Source organism: Lethenteron reissneri, chromosome 7, assembly GCF_015708825.2.
Source record: "Lethenteron reissneri isolate LAM-NWPU_2019-01 chromosome 7, ASM1570882v1, whole genome shotgun sequence".
NCBI lineage: Eukaryota > Metazoa > Chordata > Hyperoartia > Petromyzontiformes > Petromyzontidae > Lethenteron > Lethenteron reissneri.
In genome coordinates, this window is record NC_083785.1 from 1,694,022 (window position 1) to 1,721,700 (window position 27,679).

General features: G+C 44.8%; 1 protein-coding gene across 1 annotated transcript in view; it reads right to left on the bottom strand.

Moving 5' to 3' along the window:
* The window catches only part of LOC133355737 (nebulin-like), a 218,957-nt gene that overhangs the window by 34,195 nt on the left and 157,083 nt on the right, over positions 1–27,679 (bottom strand). Inside the window, 15 exon segments of the mRNA XM_061573054.1 lie at positions 890–1,000; positions 3,157–3,267; positions 4,384–4,488; positions 7,169–7,273; positions 15,719–15,817; positions 16,056–16,169; positions 16,508–16,606; positions 17,505–17,609; positions 18,287–18,388; positions 19,642–19,752; positions 20,030–20,140; positions 20,771–20,878; positions 23,497–23,601; positions 24,446–24,550; positions 25,896–26,000. Coding sequence (XP_061429038.1) covers positions 890–1,000; positions 3,157–3,267; positions 4,384–4,488; positions 7,169–7,273; positions 15,719–15,817; positions 16,056–16,169; positions 16,508–16,606; positions 17,505–17,609; positions 18,287–18,388; positions 19,642–19,752; positions 20,030–20,140; positions 20,771–20,878; positions 23,497–23,601; positions 24,446–24,550; positions 25,896–26,000 — 1,596 coding nt within the window.

Sequence of the window (27,679 nt, forward strand, 5' to 3'; positions counted from 1 at the left end):
ACTTTTAAAAAAGTAATATTTTAAAAAACTTTTTTTTAAACACGCTTTTATGAAATGTACGAGTAACGGTAGAACTCCACGACTCCAGGAAGTAGCCCCGAAGCTTGCCATAACATAAGGGACCGTGGACAATTACAGCCAACGTCAGTTGACCGTGGACAATTAGACCAAAGCCGAAACATAACATATAATAAAGAATGTTTAAAAATATATATTTTATTTTTCATGATAGAAGATAGTATTTCCATCAGTATGACATAAGTATACCAAGTTTGCAGTCGATAGCACATTGGGAAGTGGGTTAAAATTGAGTTACCAGATTTGAGGCTACAACAACGACAACAACAACAGACAGAGTGAGTTAAAAGAAAGCGTGTAACAATAACTTGACGGCTGTGCATTGTGGTGGGAAACGCCGTGGTCATGGCATCACGGCCATAGCCAGCTATGCGGATAAAGCATCATAGACTTGGGAAGAACTGCTCTGCACGTGAGAGATTTCGGGTGGGTGGGTAGTGAACTCTAGCAAAGCAGCAGCTGAACATTCACCGGTTCAGGCTGGCGTACGAGGAAGTTGGAGCTCTGGCTCCGCGCCTCTCAAGTTCTCGATCGAACAATGTGCCCGTTTAGCAAAATATGTGCCCTTCATGAATAGTGTATTATTATTCGAGATATACAGAACCTGTATCACAGTTCTTGTTGAACTATCTTCAAAAAATTCAGTGTCCAAATCACAGGATAAAAAATTATAATCCACTCATGACCAAAAGTTTTTGTTTTTTTTCAAAAACAGCTGCAAATGGAATCGTTAAGCAACGTGATAACTGGTGAGCTTTAATAAATAGATTTAAGACGAATTGAGGAGTGTCGCTCCACCTCCTTTTCTCACCTGGCTCAGAATATGGGTGGCCGAACGGGCCCTGATCATGTCCGGTGTCACCTCCAGGCCAGTGAGGCCTTTGCCTCTAGTTCCCTCCTCCAGATCCTTCTTGTATTCTTTCTGTCGGGCGAGTGCCACACACGGCGCGATGAGCATGGCCAGAAACAGAGGGCGTCATCGCCAATAACCGACGCCAATTCCCACTGAAACAAATTCATTGGAGACGCTGAGATCCTTATCCGTCAGCGGTTGTCATTCACATTTTTTGCCTGATTTTTTTTTATGTCATTAACAGACTGTTGTTACATTTTTTTTAAATGTCTGGTTTACAATGTTGACTCGAACAGGCTTGAGAAATAGATTCACTATCTCAACCGAAATACCGCCTCACAAATCTAAGAGATGAGATATATATTTTACGAAAAACACTTTCATTTCACAAACTTTTTAACAGCATATAATTATAGAGATCTCTGTATAAGCAGGACCCCCAACTGAGCAATCAGTTGATTTCTCCAGTTGCAGAGACATCCACATATGAGTGAAGTGATTCAGTTTCATGCAACCAAGTTGCCGCAACTACTCGCAAAGAGAATGCTAATAGCACACGGTTGCCATGGCACATGTGTAAATACAGCACAGCAAAACCTCTCAAAGCTGGACTCAATTTTAAATGCTTTCCCCGAATAAAAAAAAAATCAGACCGGAACATCTTGTGCGCGCTAATTAAGCCACAAAACGCATTCGGATGCGGCATTCTCGAGTGATTCCTAGTGCATCGGTCTACCGTACAGCTGAAAGCTAACCATGTGAGAAATTCAACAATAGGAAGTGTCAGACCCATTACCTGGAATATTTACCATTGTAATATATATCACAATGGTCAAGGGAATACATATTATATTCTTGGTTCTTTCGGTAAAGTCACGTAGAAGGGAAATAATAAAAGAAAAAAGAAAACATAATAAGATTCTAACGACGTTTCGGCCACAACGCAAGCAGCCGTCCTCAGGTGAAGAACAGAGCTGTCTTTCCAGCAGCTCCGACAACTCTGTCCTAATGACACTGTCCTTCCAACAGCTCTGTTCTTCACCTGATGACGGCTGCTTGCGTTGTGGCCGAAACGTCGTGAGAATTTTATTATGTTGAATTTTTATTATTTTATTATTTCCCTTCTACGTGACTGTACCGAAAGAACCAAGAATATGAATCCCTGCAGTCACGAACGCTTTAAATAGGAATAAATATTACGTAGCCTACCGATTAGCGTGTTTGGCTATGGTTGGCTACATACGGTGCGAAAGAAGTTCAACATACATACGTGTGACTTACATTTAAGTGGTACACTTATCTGCTCAGTTATCCGAGTGCTCTATTTTTTTATTTGACTATATTTAGCAAAAAACTAAACACTTTAAGTCCATCGGAAAAAAATTTCAGCCGTCATTTGAAACTTTACTGGACATCTGTGGAAAAGAGCTTAATAGCTGATCGGATTTCTCCGGTATAAAGATTTGGATTGTGAGCTCAGCTTTCTTCCTCTGCTTCGAGACGATGGTGAGTGAATCGAATTCAACCGCACAGTAGGCATGTTAAGGTGTTGATAACTTGTAAACCGTGAGATATTTCATCACCTTCATTGAGTGTAATTACATGTTTTAGGTGAGAATTATGTGTAAATGTAATACATTTTAACGATTATGTATTTAATTAAATAATTTTCAGGGTATCACAGAAAAGCCCCCATTAACCAAAAATCACTGCCCCCAACGAGTCCCACTTCGGGAGGTTTTACTGGCATCAGGTTTTCTAGGGAAATGTACTCAGACTTCTTCATACATTGACCATGGGATGGCAAATAACATTAATGAGATTACGGGTAGGCATGTGGTTATTCAACCAAGCACAACACAGGGTAAACATATTAACAGAAAGCGATATCGGGGATACAAATCGCGATCGTCATTCCAATTTATGGAGTTGCCATTCAGCAAAAAACACACGGAGCAAAAAGCGTATATATTGCGAGGTTGAAAAATTCAACAAAAATTACACTTCCCTCCACCAAAAAAAACACTCAAAAAAGCTAAAGAAAAAATTATCGGAAAGCAAAAAACAACTGACATTTGCAACGAAATAAAAAAAAACTGCAAAAAGGGCAGCGAATCAAAAAGGAAGCCAGCGAAAAAGAGAATGAAGCCAGCAAAACGAAAGTACAGCCAGCCAGCGGTAGCAGCGCATAGACCAAGCAGTACAAGAAGCCGCGGTGAATCTACCTCATTGACCAGACCACTAGCGTACTTGGCATGCAAGTACGCTGGCGTGAACTCAAGCTCAGACAGGTTCCTGCCCTTCATGCCTTCCTCATAGCCTCGCTTATACTCTTTCTGGAAGGGAGAGGGTGGGGGGGGGTGAAAAGGGTGGGGGGGACGTGAAAATACGAAGAGTGTGTCGCAGTGACCGTCACGGAGGAGAAGACGGAAAGCAACGATGAAGGAGACTACGTTTTTAAATGAATGAGTAGAAAGTGGTTGAACTTGGGGTGTTAAGTTGTAAGATTCGGTGGTTTTGCGCGAAGGTGGAGATGCGTGTGCAGGGTGTTTGGAGGCTATGAAAGCGTTGCACATCATTCATCTCGTCGTGCGGCAGTGGAAAAAAGGGCAGTGCCGATTATGCGGTACAAGTTGATGGGTACAAAAGCAGACAGTTCAAATTGTATATGTAATTAAAATAACATAATAATAACCTCTATTTTATGAAGTGCCTTTCAATCGGAGTGTCTCAAAAAGCGCCGTATGTAAAAGTTAAGCTTACACTTATGAGCACAGATAAAATCTACACTCGTGAAGACAATCACACAAAAACGGTTTGCAGTGGTTCTCAAAAGATGTGAGCCACCTTAGAAACGTGTCAGAAAATCGACCAAAATATTGCTTTAGTTGAAGAGAAGAGTGTGCATAGAATGTAAATGCGTATACTCTATATGTGACGTTAATATGCAAATAATATAGCAATCAAGAAGAAGAAAAAAACAAGAAACAGTTTTTAGAACACAACAGTAAAGATGTCACGCTCACCCAACGTTCACGTTAGCCTCGTCTTTACGCACTATTCATACAATTTTATAATCAAATAAGTGCACTGAAAGCAAACATTGCTGTTATATGTAATGCTGATGTAATGCAAGTGGCTGGCTGATCCCTAGATGGCTAATGCCCAAAGCAGGGAATGGACTCCACAGCACTGAGAGCCAAATTTCAGGCCTGGGCATGGATCCAAGGCAAAAAGAGTGGTCAGTGACCGCACTGAACACACATCAGACACATTTGATTTTGCAATTAACTCAGCCTATCCCCTCCCTCTTATGAATTAATATCGAGTATGGACATCTCTCAAAAAAACTGGGATGTCCAAGACACTTTTATCAGCTGCTGTGGCACATCAGGTTCACATCATTGACGAGTCTACTTGCAAAAGGTCATGTTGCGGAGAATGGATTTTACCTCGCTCTGCATTTGCTGCGTCTCCTTGTTTGTGACGTACGTAGGCGTCTCAAAGTCCAACATCCCCTTGCCCTTGTTCTTCTCGTACTCCTCCTTGTACTTGTACTGTGAAAGGGAGAGAGAGCGTGAGAAGCGGGCACAACGCACGCGGTGGAGTGATCCTTCCGGCCCTTGGAGAGTGCCACTCCACCGCGGAAGAGGCGGCCATCTTAGCCGCTATGTTGTCGCAAAGATAAACTCCCAGTCAACTCAAGGTCTGGGATTCATTCGAATGAATCAGCACTTGCTTGGCAAGCTTGATGTGAACACCTGCACTCAACAAGAAGAGACGTGGTTCTGTAGGAAAAAAATATGCGAATTAGCCAGCGTGACAAGGATCGGCGTACTTGTGCGAAGCTGGCATCTGCAGCGTTCCCCCCGTTGGTGACTAAATTGTGCAGCTGTTTGGAAGGAAGGACGCGTATTTGTGTGTTCCATGTGAATGCCGCGTATTTGATCCTTTTGGCGGTACCCCGGGGTACCAAATAATACAAAATGGCCGAGGCAATTAAATATTTGATTTCTGGGACACTTTCTTTTCCAGCGGTGTACTTAACTCCGCGACTGGGGTACTAATCAATCCAAAATCAGTGCCACTCCGCGATGTCGAAACGCCAATTAGCATCAAAAATCCGTTATCGAAAAATTCAACTTTGAAGAGTGCACCGTGCACAGCTCGTCGAGATGAGTCGTTTGCCGCATCGCTGACCATCAACTGAATAAAAATGACTGCATCACGGACATTATGCGAGAGCCGGGGTACTGCCATAAGGTTCATTTATCAAACACAAACACTCACTTGGGCAAGAACCGCAGGTATGGCTCACCCCTGAGTAGGATGATGGAGATCAGTTGTCAAAGTGTCAGTAGAGGTACGATGTAGCCATTTTATTAATTGTTTCAACTTTCGGTTACTGTGATTTAAACAACACTCCTGACATCTGGAATTATTTGTGTTGTTTAGGTTTATAGTCTGGAACTTGTTTGATGTATTTATTTAAACCCAGAGATCCCTTGAAACATGGACTCCTGGCCTAAATTGGGTCTTACCTTGTTGTAAAGGTTGTATAAGCATACTTTATAATTTCATGCTAAGTAAAACAATAATTAAAAAAATCAACCTTACCGAAATGTTCTCCTCAGGAAAGAATGTAATACTTTAACTCTCTCTATGACTAAGTACACAGATGTATTCCATGTAGCACACCTATTTTTATGTTTGTCAAAACAATGTGTAATGGAATTGTTGCATCAGGGTCCATCTTGTTGTTGGCACAACAACAAGAGGGACTCTGTGTTACAACTTGTTATCATGGTCCATGTCCCAGAGCAGACACCGGTACCACCGAAAGTAACAAAAGATTAGTAGTGTAGGACTTGAGAAACACGCGTCACGCGTTGGGTTGAGATGCGTGCACGCGGCGGACAGTGAAGGCACTTACTGTTGTTGTTGTACCAATTAAGGTGGCATGGTAGTTAAGGGGGGCCTGCAGGTGGCCGAGGGTAATCGAGGATGCAGGCCGGTGATTGGACGAGAGGTATGGGTGTCTGAAATTGGCACCACGGTGTCTACAACAACAACACCACGTGGGACTGGGGGCGAGTAGCGAAGCTGGGGATGGTCCAATTAATTAAGGGGAATTGGTTCAGGGATAAAGGCGGAGAGCGTGGGGAGAAACGGGAGTTGGTGCCTGGGACGAGTAATGAACGGATGGAGAGACGGAGCAGCGGATAGAGAGAGTATAGTATAAGGTAGCAGTGGACAAAGAGATTATAGTATAAGGTAGCAGTGGACAAAGTGAGAATAGTATAAGGTAGCAGTGGACAAAGAGAATACAGAGTATGGTAGCAGTGGATAGAGAGAATACAGATAGAGTAGCAGTGGAGGGAGCGAGTAAAGCGTAGGATAGCAGCGGAGTAACGGACCTTGGTGGAGAAGCTACGACGGAGTGGGACGGCAGAGAGAACAAAGAGCGACCGAGCTGGAGAGAGCGAGAGAGCAGAGAGGAGGTTCGCTGGAGGAGAGGAGCAGAGGGAGAGCGAGCGAAGCCAACGGAGCGAGCGAGCGGAGGGACATTGAGTGATGTTGATGGAGGAGATGTGAAACTATACGAGTTAATAAAGAACCGAGAAAAACAAAAAAGCTGTCGCGTCAGTACGAGTCCTACAGTAGCACCAATTAATTTTCACTGCCAATACTGGTGAATTATTAAATAACCACACTCATTTCAAATGGTTATCACATAATTCAATGTTATTGACCACGTAAAAAAGTGTTGAACCACGAATTGAACAATCATAACGAATACATTACTTTTATAAGGCGACTTTGTACTCGGTACTCAAGGCAATGGTACAGGGTGGTCCAGATGCCTTGTGACCACCATTCAATCCTCTAAAATGTCATATTTTTGCAAGTAAGGCTTATTTGTGGATCACCAAATCTCTGGACAACCCTGTACACATCATAACAACAAAGTTACGTCGGCTAAGGGGAGGATAAACTGAGGAGAATTGTAAGAAGGTAATTCAGAGAAGCGGGAGCAGGAGAGAAAATACAATGTCACGCTGTATCTGGTGGTACCGACTTCAGATCATAACCTGATCTGGGCTCGTGGACTTAAATGCCACAACAACAAAATTCACACCACACACGCGCACCGTAGGGAACCGCACGCGAACGCGTGGACGCTCACGGGGCAAGGAAGCGAAACGCCGCCGCACGGCACCCGCGCGCACGTGTTACCTGGCTCTGAAGATCAGACGCCTCCTTCAGGTGTATCTGCTCTGGCGAATCGGCCACCAGAATGTAATGTCCTTTATTATCCTCATAGACTTTCTTGTAACAATACTGAGCGGGGGAAGTGGACAATCAGCACATGCACAGCGGTGTCAACCCACGCAGGGTAAATGCCGACTCACTCGCGAAACCGTATTTAATCACCCGACAGGTGACCGATACTTCTCGCTGAAGTAAAACTGCAGGTTTCCCTCCCTTTATAATAGATGCGTTCCAAAAAAAGGGTGCGCAAAGTAAAACCCCACGAGACAGCTTCCTGCTGAGTAGCGGATACAGTACACACAAAGGACTGCGGTGCGGCTCTTGAAATTCGGAAAAAAAAATGGCTCTTCTTGTTATTTTGGTTGCCGACCCCTGACCATAGAAGTCTAGTTCACCATGGAAGTCCAGTTCACCATGAAAGTCACGTTTACCATGGAAGTCCCGTTTACCGTGGAAGTCACGTTTACCATGGAAGTCACGTTTACCATGGAATTCCAGTTTACCATGGAAGTCCAGTTTACCATGGAAGTGCAGTTTTCCATGGAATTCCAGTTCACCATGGAAGTCCAGTTCACTATGGAAGTCCAGTTCACCATGGAAGTCCCGTTTACCATGGAAGTCCAGTTCACCATGGAAGTCCAGTTCATCATGGAAGTACAGTTCACCATGGAAGTCCAGTTCACCATGGAAGTCACGTTTACCATGGAAGTCCAGTTTACCATGGAAGTCACGTTTACCATGGAAGTCCAGTTTACCATGGAAGTCACGTTTACCATGGAAGTCCAGTTTACCATGGAAGTCCAGTTTACCATGGAAGTCACGTTTACCATGGAAGTCCAGTTCACCATGGAAGTCCCGTTTACCATGGAAGTTCAGTTCACCATGGAAGTCCAGTTCACCATGGAAGTCACGTTTACCATGGAAGTCCCGTTTACCATGGATGTCCAGTTTATCATGGAAGTCCAGTTCACCATGAAAGTCCAGTTTACCATTGAATTCCAGTTCACCATGAAAGTCACGTTTACCATGGAAGTCCAGTTCACCATAGAATTCCAGTTCACCATGGAAGTCCAGTTAACCATGGAATTCCAATTTACCATAAAATTCCAGTTTACCATGGAAGTGCAGTTTACCATGGAATTCCAGTTCACCATGGAAGTCCAGTTCACCATGGAAGTCCAGTTCACCATGAAAGTCCCGTTTACCATGGAAGTCCAGTTCACCATGGAAGTCCAGTTCACCATGGAAGTCCCGTTTACCATGGAAGTCCAGTTTACCATGGAATTCCAGTTCACCATGGAAATCCAGTTCACCATGGAAGTCCAGTTTACCATGGAATTCCAGTTCACCATGGAATTCCAGTTTACCATGGAAGTGCAGTTTACCATGGAAGTCCAGTTCACCATAGAATTCCAGTTTACCATGGAAGTCCAGTTCACCATGGAAGTCCCGTTTACCATGGAAGTCCAGTTCACCATAGAATTCCAGTTCACCATGGAATTCCAGTTTACCATGGAATTCCAGTTTACCATGGAAGTCCAGTTTACCATGGAAGTGCAGTTTACCATGGAAGTCCAGTTCACCATGGAAATCCAGTTCACCATGGAAGTCCCGTTTACCATGGAAGTCCAGTTCACCATGGAATTCCAGTTTACCATGGATGTCCAGTTCACCATGGAATTCCAGTTTACCATGGAAGTCCAGTTCACCATGGAAGTCACATTTACCATGGAAGTCCAGTTACCATGGAAGTCCAGTTCACCATAAAGTCCAGTTAACCATGGAAGTCCAGTTCACCATGAAGTCCAGTTTACCATGGAAGTCCAGTTCACCATGGAAGTCACGTTTACCATGGAAGTCCCGTTTACCATGGAAGTCACGTTTACCATGGAAGTCCAGTTCACCATAGAATTCCAGTTCACCATAGAATTCCAGTTTACCATGGAATTCCAGTTTACCATGGAAGTCCAGTTTACCATGGAAGTGCAGTTCACCATGGAATTCCAGTTTACCATGGAAGTGCAGTTTACCATGGAAGTCCAGTTCACCATGGAAGTCCAGTTCACCATGGAAGTCCCGTTTACCATGGAAGTCCAGTTCACCATGGAATTCCAGTTTACCATGGAAGTCCAGTTCACCATGGAAGTCCAGTTCACCATGGAAGTCCCGTTTACCATGGATGTCCAGTTCACCATGGAATTCCAGTTTACCATGGAAGTCCAGTTCACCATGGAAGTCACATTTACCATGGAAGTCCAGTTACCATGGAAGTCCAGTTCACCATGAAGTCCAGTTTACCATGGAAGTCCAGTTCACCATGAAGTCCAGTTTACCATGGAAGTCCAGTTCACCATGGAAGTCACGTTTACCATGGAAGTCCCGTTTACCATGGAAGTCACGTTTACCATGGAAGTCCAGTTCACCATAGAATTCCAGTTCACCATAGAATTCCAGTTTACCATGGAATTCCAGTTTACCATGGAAGTCCAGTTTACCATGGAAGTGCAGTTCACCATGGAATTCCAGTTTACCATGGAATTCCAGTTTACCATGGAAGTGCAGTTTACCATGGAAGTCCAGTTCACCATGGAAGTCCAGTTTACCATGGAAGTCCAGTTCACCATGGAAGTCCAGTTCACCATGGAATTACAGTTTACCATGGAAGTTCAGTTTACCATGGAATTCCAGTTTACCATGGGGCAGGGGTTGGAAACCTGCGGCATTGGAGCCGCATGAGGCGCATTAAGAACTACCTCATGACGTTATTTATTAAGCACCGCCGCCTCGTATTCACCACATGCATTGCAGCTCTTGATTATATTGAGTGTTTTTTTACCGAATTGTAAAAAATGACTTATTGTTATTTTGATTGCCGACCCCTGGCATAGCCACATCTGGGTGAATTCAAACCGCAATAGAGCAAATTTTGGATAGAAATAGATTAGCCGCATATAGGCAAAATTGCGCAAACCAAACCTGCATAAAGCGAAGGAAACCTGTAATGCCATTCAAACAATAAGGTAATTAACCTACTACTGTATTACTCATATTAATAAATACATTACTGTGGTGCACAAGTAAAAATGTCGTCTCTCCAATGACTCAACCTTGAAGCCACATCACTCTGCCCATGTTCACTTTACTGTGGCACAACTTCTTAAAATGTAATTCCTGCAACTCTATTTCCAATGAGCTCTATGAATCCTAAACATTGACAACTTAAGTTCACGTAAAATGTTTCTGTCCAGAAACTTCATTTAGTTTTCACAATTAACCTCATTATACCTCCTCATGGGTGACTCAAACTGGTCTCCCACTGACTTTTCTTACCAACAAAAAATCCTCTCCTTGCTTTAAAATTCCCTCACGGCCTTGCTGAGAATGTGTCAACCGTCACTCTGGTACCATTTCTATTTCACGTTCTCAGCCGACCCCCATCGCTGACTGGTGACTGAGCGGCAGCCAGAGAGGGCTCCACCATGGAGACAGAGCGACGCTCATGGCCACCAACACCAGCGATAATTTATCTGAACAGATCCTGAGCCTCCCCTAGGTTGACTCGGCCTCAAATGAGTACCTGGTGCGGTGTGCAAAACATCGCCACTAGGGAGACAACGGCGGCAGTTCACCTGCTTGTGTGCCGTGCCGGCCTTCATAGGTGCTCGCTAACAGCACTTACCACAAAAGTCTGTTAAGGCTACACAACAGACTTTGATGAATGGTGAAGGCTTTTGGGAGGACTATATCCAGCAGTCGATAGAACGTGGATAATATTCATGACTATCAACAGTGTCAGCATCATCATGAGATGTCTTCTCCTCGGCACACTGAATGGTCTTTTCGTTGCTGCACATATCTCTGACCTGTTAATCTCGACTGAAGTTCTGTCTTGTCTGTATAGAATGGCTGATCCTGTATTCAAGTAAGCCGCTTATTGTGACAATCATATATATACCAGTATGTTTTTTTTTTTATCTTTCTCCTTATGTACCGTGTCCTTTTCCAAAGACGTGGGCGATCATGGCCTACTTCCTTTTAGCTCTGTCCATATTTACTAAAGAGTTTTGCATCAGACACTCACAGTTGCATTAAATTGAACATTTTACTTTTGTAATTGAATTAGACATCTTGCTTATTCAGCCTTATAATTCTATAAGGCGTGGCAACACTGCTTCATCCTCACAACGTGTATCTGTTACTCCTATAGACATGTCTACTGTGATGGTCATGGATTGTAACTGTATATAAAAACCGAGCTGAAAACAATGAAACGGATGAGGACACAAACGCAGAACCTTTTAGAGAGAAAATGTAGGGTTAATGGTTCGTTGTTAAAGTGCACAAGCTGTGACATTAGTCGAATTGAGAAAGTCAGTCAGGAAGTGCAGTTGCCTAGTACGGTAAAAGCAAACTAAGTTATGCAACGTGTGGTGCTTGTTGTTACTGTTGTGACCTTAAACTAAATTATACAAAGATAAAATAGCAAGGTGGAAAACAGCGGTGTGCATGACGGGACAATGTCAGAACAGCGACGTCTGATAAAACTGTGAAGTGGAAAAACGTTGGGGTGAGGTTGCATCCAGAAGGGGGGGTGTATGGGCACACGGGGTTATTTGAGTCCAGAGTCCAGGTATGTGTATGGCACCGTCTCTAATGCACACCCTTCCCAACGCAGCGTTTACAGCGATCGGCTTCGTGCGTTTGGCGGCAGCACCACTGCATGCAGCACAATGAGGTGCACTCCTCGCTGCCTCAGTCTTCATCCACCAAGAATGTGTAACTGTGATATTTTTTGGAAATCAATCAATCAAAACTTTATTTCTTCAAGGGCGCTTTTTCTTAAACCAAGGCCCCTGTACACAAACTATTATTCAAAGCCTCCTTAAACGTGAATCCAGCAACACTTGGTGCAATCGTGAGTAGAGTAATCAGTGGTCTGGCAAATAATGTGAAACAGAGGGGTGCCATGAGGATCAAAAGCTGCTATCAAGATGTAACTTGAGTTATTTTGTTATGTTGCCAATTTTTTCCCCCCAATGTGTGATAATTGTGCCATGACAAAGAGAACGTGCATCCCACATGCCACACGACGGCTCATTGGAAGTGATTTTTCACAGGACTTGCGAAAAATCCTTGACACGTGAGGAGGCGCACCCTCCCACAGGCTCTGCTGTGAGATAATTTATTTAGTGTGACAGAGCTGCAGTGTAGCCATAATCAAGGGCAAGCCAAATGTTACTCTGTGTGTGTGATGGCTTCTGTGCAGTCGTTGGTGACCAGGCCGAGGCCAATTCACCTAATGCACTTGAGAACCCTGTTTTAAACGAGGGTGGCTGAAAGCCAGGCTTCACCCACGGTCTTAGTGGTGCCAGCCTCAACGCTCTGAGCCACCCAGGCACCTCCAACCTACACCGTGAGTTCTACATGATGTGCTGTTTGTTCTTAAGCATTCGGAGTTGATCTCGCAGTTTATGTGAGAGTGCTTTTTTAAAGACACACACCTTTACAAAGGCTCTTTTATTCTCTGCAAATGTATGCTTAATTGTTGAAGCAACAGAAAAGTATTGGTCACGTGCCGTGGCATACCGTTGTTTTAGTGATCATAGCCAGGTGGATTATGTACAACACAACAAAAGCACAAATTATTATTTTCATCTCCGAGAGGAAACCATAGACGTTTCAGCCAGCTAGCCCTCCTCAGGAATAACCATGGAAAACGAGGTTGATCTCACTCTGCAATCGAGGTTACACAGACTATCACAGTTGCTATGGATGTGTGCATTTTGATTAGATTGCCCTCTTGTTTAATGTCAGGCAAGAGCTCTGAACAATCGCCAGTGAAGTGACCTTCGGTTGACGGAGGATAATGGAGCGGTGGGTGAGTTTTGGTCACTAAGACATGGCTTTGTAGATCAGCAAGTACGGTTCACTGTCCTATCGCTTGGAGAGCTTTTTCTCACAACACCAGCTTGGCTCAAGCTGGATGGACACACACTCTTACTGTCTACTAATATGAACATTAATTCTCCTTCAAAACAGTTTCTCACGGGGCATTTACACCCACCAGGCTCCTGAAAAAAATATTGTCAGGCTCGGGAGCAAGAGCACATCACAAGGTCTCGTTGGATTTGCTTATTCAAATCGGTTTGCTCTTTTGTTATCAGAGTCAAAGCAAAGGACTATGAAATAGACATCACGCGTGACATCACATTAGGGAAGAAACCCAGGAAAAGAGACCGCAAATCTACTTTTGGTGTCCCTTCAAAAGGCCTCTTTTCAGCCAATACGCATTGATTTACATTTCTCTCTGCAAGGTAGATGGCCACATGGCTCAGCGGAACAGCGAGCAGCTCACAATCGGAAGATTCTGAGTAAAATTTTGGCTGGGAGTTGACTCAGTCCATCACCCCACTGCAGTCGATAAAATAACTACCAGTTTGTGGGAAAGGAGTTGTCCTATTGATAAACTTTCCCTCACCATAAGAATGTGGAATTTCCATGACTGACTCAGGGCTGTAAACAGGAGATGAGCACTGCCAAAGTACTCATTCGAGCAAGGCGGATTATTAATATTTAGTATCAAATGAGTTTCTACAATAGTATTTGGGCAACAATTGTTAACCGGAATGAGAACTTAAACTCAATAAAGTTTAAATCTTGACTTAAAGCTTTCGTGACTGCAGGAATTTAGATTCTTTGGGTCTTTCGGTAAAGTTACGTAGATAGGTTAAAAAAATTATTTCAACTACGACGTTTCGATCGCAACACAAGTGGTCGTCATCAGGTGAATGACGACCGCTTGTGTTGCGATCGAAACGTCCTAGTTTTTTAATAATTCTTTTGAACCTATCTACGTTACTTTACCGAAAGACCCAAAGAATATCAATAAAGTTTATTTTACCTCTCTCATGCGGCCCACTATGGCTTCACACTCAGAAACTTAACAGATCTGGCCAAGTGCTCTGACACAGGCAATAGCTGACTGCATTCACAAGCTTGAGCACATTCAGCCGTGAGCACCTGGACTGGAACGAACTTGGGCGAGGAATATTTTACTTCAACGGTACTGAGGAGCGTGGTCAGAACCAAACTTGTACGGGACAAAATCTAAGGAAACTTATCTGACCCAAATGTAACGTTGCAACGTAAACAAAATTGTAATGATGCCCACGTTGACAAGTGTAGCTTTTTTTAGTGAATTGGAATGGTCTTGGAAGTTACCAGACATCCATTCTGTCAAAACACGTATATAACGACCATGATTTTAATCATCAGCCTATTGGCTTTTCAAACCAATATTATCTAGCAGTCTTTATGCTAGAAAATTCTGTATGGGTTTTGCCTTTCTGGGTCTCATCAGCAGAGACAGGCTTATTAAACAATAGGCCAATGACTAATAAACATTGTATTTGTATGTGGAGACAGAATGTAAGTCTATTTATAAATGTTATTGCCCACAATGATCTACAGTACTCAATGATGAGTCTCTAAGATAGCAATTGTTTATAACGGTGTTTCACATCCACGTAACCTTTTATACATTTCCTTCGGAAGACCAACCAGCTGAAACATCAATTCTACATTCCCATCTGGGTGAGAAACATAATTCCTTCCCAATTATTGTCCATCAACACGCTCTACATAATAGCAGTGACCATTATGCACAGCCATCTTGTCCGTGAATTCTCCGTGGCTTTGGGGCAAAGCGATCCATGAGTAGCAGTGTTCACCATGGATCCCAACAGATTCACAGTGTAAGATGACCAGAAGGGGAATAAAAACACAACAAAAAATCATCCTGGCTGTGATATCATTGACAGCAAGAAGTCCCAGCGAGCAACATCGGCTGGGCCCTGTGGGGTAATGCACGATGCATATACCACTGGGATGTGATGCGCAAGCAGTCGGTGAGCGATGATGACTGGCTCTGTTAATTCAAGCGCGCACCAAAGGACACTCCTCATAAACTTACTCGGATGTCACCACAAATCATTCACATGCCGGCCAGGTGGCTCGGCGGGAAGAGCGAGCGGCTCGCAATCGTTCATCCGGGGGTTAGTAAAATTAATACCATTTTGTCGGGAAGTCAACTGTGGTTGAGAAACTCGCCCCCCCCCCGCCACTGGGAGCTATGCACTTTTAAATAATCTAAATTAGAAACTCATTTCTTTAGAACTGCTTTTTGTGTCTAGTTTGTTGTCTTTCCCCTGCACCTCCGGTGAGCACGGTTGGCTACGTACAGTGTAAAAGAAGCTCAACATACACACATCCTTGAGAAGGGAATAACTTTCACATATCTCATCCACAGAGTTCCAAGGTTAGAACAAAGACAGTACTAAACGAGTGCTGCGGTCTACAATATCACAGGCAGGAGGATTTCCACTTCACTACGGGAACGACGTTGTTACAAGTGGTTAGGCGTGACGAGTGTAAGACACCCAGCAGAGTCCTGTGACCGCATAGTTGTGGATGTGTACAGCGATTTCTCTAGCGAACAGACAAGACGACGCTTACCTCACTGGCCAGCTTGCTGGTGCCCGTCACGTGCTGAATGAGCAGCGAGTCGGCACAAGCCGGGTTGTGCATCTTCTTCAGGTCCTCCTTGTACTTCACCTGTGGTGTGCGCGGAGTGAACGGCAGCAAGGTTCACGGCAGCGATAACGACAAGAGCAGCAGTAGTGTGGTGGAAATAGAAGAGCGATGGCGCGGCGACTGTCCCGCCGATGAGCGGGTGAACGGATGGTGGTGAATCAGTAAATGGGGGGTCATTAATCAACCTGGCTGATGCACGTTGATTCAACACCGACAGCCATAGTTTGCGTTGGCTAGATGGGTTGCTTTGAGCTCTCACCTCGCTGGCCAGCGATGTGGCGTCTTTGGCTGTCTTGTATGTGGGCATTTCCTTCATGTCTCCAGTCTGTTTCTGTCCCTTCACCTCTTTGTCAAACTTCTCCTTATATTTCAGCTGTGGGGGGAAGACGTTTTGGCAAAGACAGGAAAGTCTGCCTCAAGAAACAACGCTATCAGAGAATATTTATGACCAAGAAAAATCATTTTTTACCAACTAATCTCCTTGCATTTTCTTGCTCTCCAACATATTTACTGACATTGATAACACCGTCTCGATGGCTCACATCCCAGATAATAGCGGCATTTTCAGAGGTAGAATCTAACAAGGCACATTTACGCCCCAGCTGCTGGTTGCGGCTTACGAAGATAGGCCTTAATTGCAATCACAACTAAACGACGCAAAGCTACGAACCAGCACAGCTCAAACAATTAAAACTGGGCAGTGGCGCTCACATCACTGGACAGCGTCACCATCTTCTTGAGGTGCCTCATCATGGGCGTATCGTACGATGCTGCTCCGTGTCCTCTCAGCTTCTGCTTGGTGTACTCCACCTGGTTATCGCCGTATCACGCCCACACACGAACGATGCAATTAAACAGGGGAAGAGAAATGCCACTGTCAGTACAAGCTTTTGGGGCCATGCCGATTGCAGCAACTGCAACCAAAACTACGGGCCACCGAATAAAAATCACTGTAGCATGTGCTGCTTTAACGAAGGAGGAACGACACAATTACATGAACCCTCTCTTGATGTTCTCTTGTGGCCAGCAGAGCTCGACATTGAGCATTTTAACTCAAGAGATAATATTGCCATCGGACGCAAGAATAAAACGGGGCCCACGCTGCGAATGGTGGACAATCACCGGATGAAATCGCTTCACTGCTGTCGTAGTGGAGCTGACGTTTTGGGCATTAGCCCTCCACGGGCAAGTGCTGAGAACAGTTGGACACGTGTTTGTAGGGAGCGGTATTGTGGCGGTTAGCGCGCTGCGCTACGAACCCGGCGACCCAAGTTTGATTCCCGCTCACGGTCAACACCGGTGACAATTATCTGAACCGGTCCTGGACATCTCCTAGGTCGACTTTGCCTCAAATTTATACCTGGCTCAGTGTGTAAACTGAGCCAGAGAGACATATGTGGCCAGGCGTGGTGTTGTAAGTTCACGTACTCCTCCAACTCGCCGGCCTTCAGGCTCGCCAAGCACGCCGGCGACCTCATCACCATGGTCAGTGTGCCTCACAGTTGTGATTGACACGTGTGTAAATATGTGTAAGTGTGTATGTAGAGACAAAGGCGGCCGGGGGTGATGCTGGCCACCCACCCCCTCGTGTGCCGTGCCAGCCTTCATAGCTGCTCGCTAACAGCACTTGCCCCAACCGTCTGTTAAAGCTATCAGGGGGGATCTTTATCTTTGTTTGTGGGTGCCGAGCGTTTTACAGCAGACGGACCTGGCTCGTCAACTTTGACACCTCCTTGGCCAGCTCGATGTCAGGACGTCCCACCATGGCGCTTGGGTGAGCTTTCTCCTCCTTGGCCTTTGCCCTGTACTCGATCTAAAGCAGAAAACAACATACATGACGTCATCGCCGTCGCAAACGTCGGCAATAACAGTCGCACAGCGACGAATGTTGCGCTGACAGGGGCCTACCTAGCTTTGGTGAAGTTCTATTTATTTCTAAACTGTTCGTGAACATTTGACGTATTAGTACATTTAATAAGGTGTATGATGAATGCTTATAAATGCGTCAATGGTGGCATGTGCTCATATGTGGTTGAAAACACCAGCTGTGCGTGGGATTTGTCGTTAGAAAGTAATTTTACGGTTTGGGAAATAAGCCACATGAGGTTCGGTTAGTTTTGTCACAGTTTTTATTTTTAAAAAGAATTCTAGTTTTAGAACCATTTCCAAGAAATGAAGCCTCTGATTTTTTTTTCGAGCCTAAAATATATTCTGCTATGTTTCAACTTACTACAATGCAAACAAGATGTATGTGAATGCAGAAATCTGGTTATTTTACACTGAACAGAAAACCATACTTTAACCTTATACATGAGCTCTTCGTGAACATTAAACTTGCGTGCTTTCCATGACACCACGCATTCTATAATTAATGTTCAGGCTACACACCCATCAATGCGGATACATTGCGTTATATTGTGTCTGCTTTATTAATTGCAATGCACATTTATGCATATACATGTGAATACTGCAGATGTCCACGTGTCTCACATCGCTGATCAGCTTTGCTGCCTGCTTGGCCTTCAGAATGTCAGGACGGTCAGCCACAGATGTGTAGGGCAACTTGGACTTGGCATCTTTCTTGTAGCTCAGCTGTAACCAAGGAGCAGCGCAGCACAAGCATCCTTTAGAACGTCATGTTAACAGGAGGGTGGCATGCCAGAAGGAGGCGCATCCGCTGAGGAAATGTAAGCAATGAAATCAGCTCATGCCCAGGAGCCGGATGGACTGCTGCATCACCCGCGCGGGATGGTGATGATGTGGGAAAACATTCATCCAGCAGCAGATAGATAATGGACGATGGTGAGTCGTACAAAATCGAGTACGTCACATCAGTCGAATATAGAAATCAAATAACGTGCAACACAATGTTTAAAGAAACAATACATATTGTAATACCTGAGGATTTCACAGTGGCAACATTTTTACACATTTGTGCACATTTGTTGATGGACCCAAATATTCGCGGGCATAGTTACCACTCTTAGGCACGCTACCTGTCGCAACACAGGTTTCAAAATCTACGTAAGCCAGCGACTATGTATGTACTGTATGTATTTTTGTCTGCAGAATTCCTCCAAGACCACTCCGCAAAGTTCAACGAATGAGGTGCCATCTGAAAGCGTATCAGATGTAGTTTACGTGAACGAAGTCGATGTTCTGAAGAAGTAACTGACCTTTGCCTGATAAAGTCGGCTAATCCATTATACAATCTACAATGGACTGATCAATGTCACGAGGCCTTGTTTCACAATCACACAATGGATAGGCACGTGCCTTCATGGAAGGGCAAGGGGCTATTTGTGGGAAGCTCCCTCCAAGCAACGTGTCACCATTGAACCTCAATGGGCTTCCCACTGGGTTTCTACGGAGTGCGTGGTCAACATTGGTAGCAGAAGTGAGCCGTCACCAATGCACAAGACACCACCAGAATACAGATGAAATCAAAAGGCAAAAGTGATTTCCTGCAGCAGTGCTCATCTCCCATTTACAGGCCTGAGCCAGCGGTGGAAATTCTACATTACTAATGTGGGGGTGATTCGATCCAAAGGACAACCACTCTTGATTTCCCCCGCAAAGCAGCAGAGTGATCATTTTATCAACCGTGAGGGGACTACATGTCGAGTCAACCCCCCTCCCAGCCAACCATTGCGCCACGTGGCCAGTGGTTGACATCTGCTCTGGTTGTTGCTCTGGTTAGAGCTGCTACAGGTACCGCCAGCTCTCTCGGCGACAAGAGGCACGTGCGCGCTGTGTGCGTGTGTGCGTGTGCGCGCTGTGTGCGTGTGTGCGCGCTGTGTGCGTGTGTGCGGGGCGCAGCGTGTGGGTACAGCGCGACAGCTCACGTTGCTCTGCTTCTTGGCGACGTCCACGGCGTGCGTCACGTCGGGCGGCGCCACCATCATGGCGTAGTTCGACTTCCCCTTCTCCTTCTCAAACTTCTCCTTGTACGTATTCTGTGGCGCGCATACGGAAACGCAAAAGCGAGAGGATCACCACACGCAGCGGCGCTAGCGAGCACAGAAGCGAGTGTGTGCGCACCCACGCCCAAGCAGCGTTGTCTACCCAGTGCTCGGTTTGTGGGCACAGATAACCGAGTCTTGGTCCCACCGAAATCCACATATATACCGGCGTTGACTCTCAAGAAAACGTATTTCCCCTAAGCGCCGTGACAAGGCCACAGCCTACAAACGCGAACGTAGATGCAGCCATAACAACGGCTGTGCCACTCACATGACTCTGCATCTTGGACACCTCCTTGATGTGCGCCGTCTCCCGTGTCTCAGGCATGTGCGTAAACGAAGCCTTCGGCAGGATCTTCGCGCTCAACGCCTTGTATTTATTCTGGTTTCGGAGCAAGAAAAAAAGACACGTACAGATTCGCGCAATTGAACCTCATTATTACAACAAAAGCAACAACAAAATGTTATGAAGTATAAAACGGTAACATTATATTAATTACAGTTTATTTGACTGGAATCACAGTGCATAGCAGTGGATTATAACGAAACACTATTTCATAACCAGGTGAGAGGCCAATGACCTCCAGGATCCTCTTCAAGGCAGATCATGGTAGTTTGAAGTTCGATAACGAGAGTTCTTCACTCTAATATTGAGTTGCTGACTATCATCTGGTGGATGTGCACGAGAACACCAGCATTCAACGTTCCACAGTAAACAGTGATCGATAATATTACATCATACATTTGTTTCCAAACGTATTCATATCGGTTTTGCACCAATCTGATACGAGCGACTGATAGCCAGTGGCCAGGCCTGATTCTGCTGATTTAACAACCTGATGTACGAGGTCAACACCAAGCAGGCTATTGTTATTTCTGTTTCAGTGTTTCAGCATTCTGTGGTGACCACATCAGATGACTAACATCTGCAGAAAGCCTTCTTGCTGTGACTACAGGTGGCAGCTGGCCCACTACTGTCACGTGATGCTGAGGTCAAGGCGGTAAGAGGTACCTGAGACACCATATCAGTGACGCGCTTCATCAGGTTCATCAGAGGAGTCTCGGCGACTTGGATGCATGTCCCCTTGGTCACTTGCTCATACTTCCTTCTGTATTTCACCTGTGGGATGAAAGCAAATGGTTATTTTGAATCACTTAATTTGTATTATTATGTTTTTTTATCTACGTGACTTTACCGAAAGAACCATAGAATATTAATTCCTGCAGTCACGAAAGTTTAACTGCCTCTACAGGGAGGGATTCCACATAACCATCAGATATTTTATCAAACTCCGAGACAAGAAAGCTCATCTGATCGAGTCACTCACATTGCTGAAGAGATGCCGCGACTCTAAGGTAATACGATCTCATTTACACTGACTTCTGCTGCTGTCACATCTTCCAATGCCAAACGAATCTTGTTCAGGGCTCGCTTTGCCCTGATCTCAGAGAGAATTATACTGCTCCGTACTGAACTAGATCATGTAGACAAGACACTCTTGAAATCACACTTAACATTGACAGAAAAAATGTCTACATCTGATTGGGAACATGTAGTTAACATGACTGCTTTATCAGCCGCTATGTCAGCTAAATGTAAAGATAACCTGATTTCCAAGTTCAACCTCCTTTGCAAGAATAAATCAGACCCACACATTAAAAAGTTAGACGTTGACAAGGTTGTTATTAATCTGAGTAATAGCCCAATTTCCGATGGTTTAAAGTCAGTTTTAGCTAAAGGGTTCAACGTTGCAGTCGCCCCCAAACAGATACCAGTGGATGACATCATTGCCCAGGTCGATGTAGCTCTTAAGGGTTTTGGACACATCACTGCAGACGTGACAAGATCTGAAATCGCTGCAACCCTCAAAAGCGCTAAGATACCAGTCAGCAACATCAGTAAGGATGAGCGTTTTGAGTTATCTCAATTGAAAAAAAGGGATGATATCGTCATCCTGTCAGCCGACAAGGACAATGCCAGTGTTATCATGGACAAAACCGTGTAGAATAACAAAATTCAGGACCTACTTAATGATGGTAGCTACACAAAAATTAAAAGAGATCCCACCAACAGCCTCGTTACAAAAACGAATAGTATCATCACTACTTCAGCTTCATTAATTGAACAAACCAAACGGTTTTTCTTAAAACCTTCTGCTGCTAGACCACCCAGACTATATGGCTTACCAAAAATCCATAAAGAAGGTACACCACTCAGTCCTATCGTCTCCACCATTGGCTCACCCACCTACAAACTGGCCCGATATCTGTCTGAGACCTTGCAGCCATTCACTGGTAAGACCACCTCTTATGTACTTAACTCAGCTCACTTGGTATCGTCAATTAAAGACATCTCACTGTCCCCAGGTGATTTGCTCGTTAATTTAGATGTAGTTTCTTTGTTCACCAAAGTTCCTGTGCCCAATAGAATTGCAATTATTGAAAATTTGGTCCAACAAGGATTGAATGCTGATGTACCAATACATACTTCACCTGGAATGGAACATTCTACAAACAAACTGAAGGCACCACAATGGGTTCTCCTTTATCTCCGGTTGAAGCCAATATTTTCATGGCAAAATTTGAGACGGACACCATCCAGGCATCCACTCTACGCCCATCCTTGTGGAAGAGCTACGTGGATTACACGTTTGTCATCTGGCCACATGGCCGACCGGCTCTGAACCAATTCCTCAATCACATCAATTCCATGCACCCAGCCATCAAATTCACCATGGAGGTAGAAACGGATGGCATGCTACCTTTCTTGGATGTCCTAATCAAAAAGATACCAGATGGCTCAATGAGCAATTCTGTCTACAGGAAAGTGACCCATTCTGACACGTACCTAAAACCTGATTCCCACCATCACCCATCCCAGAATAAATCCCTCATCAAAACGCTACACCATAGAGCTAAATGTATCTCCGACTATGAACAGCTAACCAGTGAACTCAAACACGTACACCAAGCTCTCAAGGCGAATGGATACTCTGACTCCAGAATCTGCAAAGCCATCACCCCAACCGTGAGGAAGGAGCCATCTGAGGATCCAATCAAAACCATCACCTTGCCATGCATAGCAGGGGTAACCAAAATATTTCCAAAATCTTGAACAAACAAGATCCAGGTCCGATTTAACACAGTACATAAAATTCGTGATCTGATCCCATCTGTGAAGGAAAAGATTCCTGACATGCAATATCCCGGCGTCTACAAACTAAGCTGTATCTGCGGCAGCAGTTACATTGGGGAAACTAAGCGACATGTCTCGGACCGTGTTCGTGAGCATAAGGCAGATTTGAAACACAGTAGGACCAATACTTCTGCCGTGGCTGATCATTATTGTAATGCAGCTGGCTCACGCGAAATTGATTTCTCTAAGAGCCGACGTATTGAGCCGGCGCTGAATTCCCAAACCCACCTCCGATGTCCTCTATTCATTAAGATGTTATTGGCAAAGAAATGATTGTGGGAGGAAACCGGACCACCGGGAGACTACCCCCACGTGAGAGGGGGCGACACTCTATCCCATATATAAGGGACAGGTGACATTAGTCCGCACATTGCTGTACCACATTCTCCATTGGCATGATGGCACCTCCTCGATACCCACAATAAAGAGAGTTGCACAACGTTTTGTGTGATCCACTGACCCTCGCTGCCTCCACATCGCCGTTCCGCGTGTGCATGCGTGCGCGTCACTGGGTTGCAGAGGCGTGTGGAAATGGCCCTCACCTCGCTGGCCAGCTCATTTCCGTGCAGGGCGTGGGCTACGTTGCGGTCGTCCACCACGGACAGTTTGCAGCCCTTGAGCATCTCCCGGTCGTACTTGTACTCCACCTGCAATCGAATCGTCAGCAAAAAAAAGGTAAAAATGCAACGCGATCCCGTTGGCCACGTAGCCACGCAAAAAACCCATGAAACTCACAGGTGTAGCCGGTGTAGGCTTACCTGTGATGAATTGCACGTGTATAATTGTGCCCTCTGTAGCATATGAGAACCTAAGAAACCAGTTTGCAAAGGCTATGGGTAGCCAGGTGCGTTTAATTAATAATAATTTACACTTATAAAGCGAGTTTCACCCAGAGGTCGCAAGGCGCTGCACAGAGCGAAAAGCAAGTAAGTAAATAATGCTATTCTAAAACCTACTATAAGCATGCAGGCTCATGATTTAATCATGGGCACAATTATTATAATTTAACCTACATGCATGGTAGAGTACGAGGCAGCCCCCCCCCCCCCCCCAAAGTAGATGTGGGGGCCATCTTCTGGACCAAGGAATTCAGCTGCGGTGTTGTGACGTGGAGGGGATCTCCGATCACAAATGCAGGTACTCAATTTGCCCTTCTGAAGAGGACTTTTGAAACAAAGTTTTGCCGTTTCACAACCCGCCCCCCGTCCCCCGGTGTTCAACCGTTGTCGAGTCGCCCACTTCTCCGGAGGACAGAACACAATGCAGAGTCACTGCTCGTCGTCTCCGTACTTTATTATTTTTATTGTTGTTATTGTTGTCAATTTAGCTGACCTCTCCCACCCCCCCTCGAAAGGATTCACGACAGAAGGAGCGGGGGACAAGGCGGACCGGCTACACCGGCGATGAAAGGCCCACGTGCACGCTGCACAATGCACACTGCACGCTGCACACTGCACGATGCACACTGCACGATGCACACTGCACACTCACGTCGCTTTGCTGCAGGGTGGTCTTGACGGCGTGGATAACGTCGGGCCGGTCGGCGATCCAGCCCCACTTGGCCTTCGTCTTTTCATACTGAGTCTTGTATTCCAGCTGGGGGAAGACGATCATTGTCGTTACAGCACCAGGTATACGACTTTTAAATAAACGCCATCGTTTAGCCAGGTAAAGGATTAACTTCTGGGGTTATGTTATTCAGGCGGAGAAGTGACTTAATTGCATAAAAAATTATCTGCTATATATTCGCCATCCCAGAAGGCTGTGGTGCTGTAGGTAGGTATGTATGGTGCACCGTACATAGCCAACCGTTCTAATCGAAGGTGCCTACACCAGAGGCAGCCTTTTTTATGGCCTTGCCTCACCAGTGTTAAGCCGAAAGACGAACAGTACAAAGACAATGCAAGTATTAGATCACTTATAGCTTGGGTCGAGCAGTTATATCTCAAGAAGGCTGTCTCTGGTGTAGGCCAATCAGTTTCAAGGATAATGCATAAATTATCGGAACATGTCTGTTTACATGTTTTGTCACAAGTATGTGTGGTTAATGCAGACGTAATAATGCCTTGCAAAAGGCATGTATTTGGTGTTTGAACATCTTAACACCTGTTTTATTTCCAGAAATGGCAAAAGTGATTATTATTTTTCATCGTTTTTGATACTGGCAAAAAGGTCCCAAAGATATCTACACAAACGTGAGAAAACACTTTAAAAAGCGGCGGAGAAAACCACGATGAACAGAGCACTGCAAGACGACGCCTCTGCAGCGGGGGAATGCCGCCCGGTCGGCGTTTCCCACATCTGCTAACATGTGCGCAACGTACAATGTGTGATGCGGCGCAGATTAAACTGAAACCGTTCTCAAACTTGAGGTATGCTCCAATAAAGTTAGACATTGATGAATTAAACAGCCACTCCAGACCCCCACGCCTCCCCCCTCCAAACCCCCCAGAATACATCCAGCTTCCTGATACATTCCACGAAAGTGATATTAAACCAAATGCACATTTTTTATAGCAAAAAGTTTCATATAAAAACACTGCGCTATTTTATGGATGTTGGTTTTCATGGGGGGGGGGGGGGGTGGGGCGGGGAGAAGTAAAATACATATATACATGCAGCTGAGTGACAGTCACAATCAATTATACATTTATTTGCAACTTACACAAAGTTGACAAGATTCAACGTCAGGGTAAGACCTGGTTTTTGCTAAGGATTATTCCAGCGGAAAAAAATATTGGCAACATTATTCACTTGGGAGTGTGATTTTATAAAGAACACATGTGGCCAGTTATACTCAACACCTTAAGCAAAAATTCCCTTCAGTTTACCATTTCACACAGTGCAAGTTAAGGCGGAAAGCCTGCTTAAAATGTGGTTTAGCTACTGGCCATTGTGTTATTTGTGGTATTAACACAGAACATGATTTCACACAACTCACGTTGCTTATTGCTTTGTACGCCTTCTTAGCAGCGAGGATGTCCCTGTAGTCTTCGGGAATATTGATGTGGGCCTTTTTCTTCTCGTAGTCCTCCTTGTACTTCATCTGCAAGGGAAGAGCCACAAGAACCACGCGATTGTTGGAGCGGACGTCCCAGCACTCGATGTGACCCAACCGCACCCATTCACGCGGAACACCACCTGCTCATCAGCACAATGCCGAGCGGAAGATGGCCACTTTCAGTGGATGCCCTTCCATCCGATATTTGGAAGCCAGTGGAGATATTAACTTTTAAATCTAGATTGAAAGCTAATTTCTTTAGAACTGCTTTTTGTATTTAGTTTGTTGGCCTTCCCCCGCACCTCCGATTAGCATGGTTGGCTACGTACGGTGCGAAAGAAGTGCAGCATACGTGCATACGTACTGTTAAAGTGATTTATCATGTTGAATGCCATCATCAACCCAGTACAACGGACATCGATCAACGATCTCCCAGTCTCCACAGCAAACAACTCAAGCGTAATGCTAGCGCTTCCTCATTGTTGCTGTGGCCTACGCTCACTTTCAGAGTGGCGACGTGTGATTGCGTACGAAAAATAATCATTTGTTGTTCTTCTCAAGCTACAGCCCCTCATTGTTATTGTTTACCATTGCGATTTGACATTCGTTTATACCTGTCCAAAGGCATACCAACCATATTATTAGGACCCTGAGAGAGAACTCGCAATGCAATATTGTTTTTAAGATACAATATTATCACATCTTGTATTTATCCTTATCTGATATGAAGAAGGGCTATTGTCTAAAATATCACCGATTATACGTCGTTTTTCTTTCAGGGCAGTGTTATTGACAAATGTGTTAAATTTGTTATCTTTGTGTGTGCTTGTGCACAACTGCCAATACAGCATCACCAACTAATTTATTTGGATATTTTTGTACAGGCCACTACGAAGTGGTGCACATCAGCACCGGTGCGTGGAGCATTCCTCATTGGCAGGGGTTGTTTGGTGTTGAGTCCTCAAGGCCTCAACGCCTGGGGCCAGGCTACAGCCCAAGGGTTAAGAATGATGGGATTTGTTCTCAGTCTTGGCTCATACTTTGAGGAACTTCAAAACCAGCCCAATTGGGGCAAGTTGCCAGCCCTGTGCATAATAAGCGCCGTGGAAAGCCAAACATGTGCTGCAACAATTTACAATTTGCGCTCTCGGGCAACGTTTCTCAACCTTTATCGTGCTTGGTAAATGATGACTAAAAGCAATATGTCTTTTCCCATTATACATTTTCTAAATGTTTTATTTGCCAAGAATAATTCAAAGATAGATACTGTGCTTTTCTATCCAGTGCTTTTCTGCAGGCAAACAGATTTAATTACTGTCAACTGCACCGGGGAATACACTGAGAGAGTATACATAGATAAGCAGTAGGGCTATAGGAGACACAGATTCCATGAAGGGGATATATTTATATAAAACAAAGCTATGTTTCAGAAATCAAATATTATTTTACCAGGTAAGGCCCACTGAGCTATATGGGTCTTTTTCAGAAACGACCTGGCCACAAATGATAGCTCAGCAAAGTGGATTATCATGCAGAAATGTGTGGCAGCTCAATATTCTCAACGCATGTTGATTCTAAATGTGGAGGGAAACCCGGAGGACCCGGAGAAAAATCCACGTGATCACAGGGAGAACATGCAATCTCCAAATATACAGGTGTCAGGGTTGGGATCGAACCCACAACATTCTCCATACCAATAGATGGAGATAACATCTCACCACCGC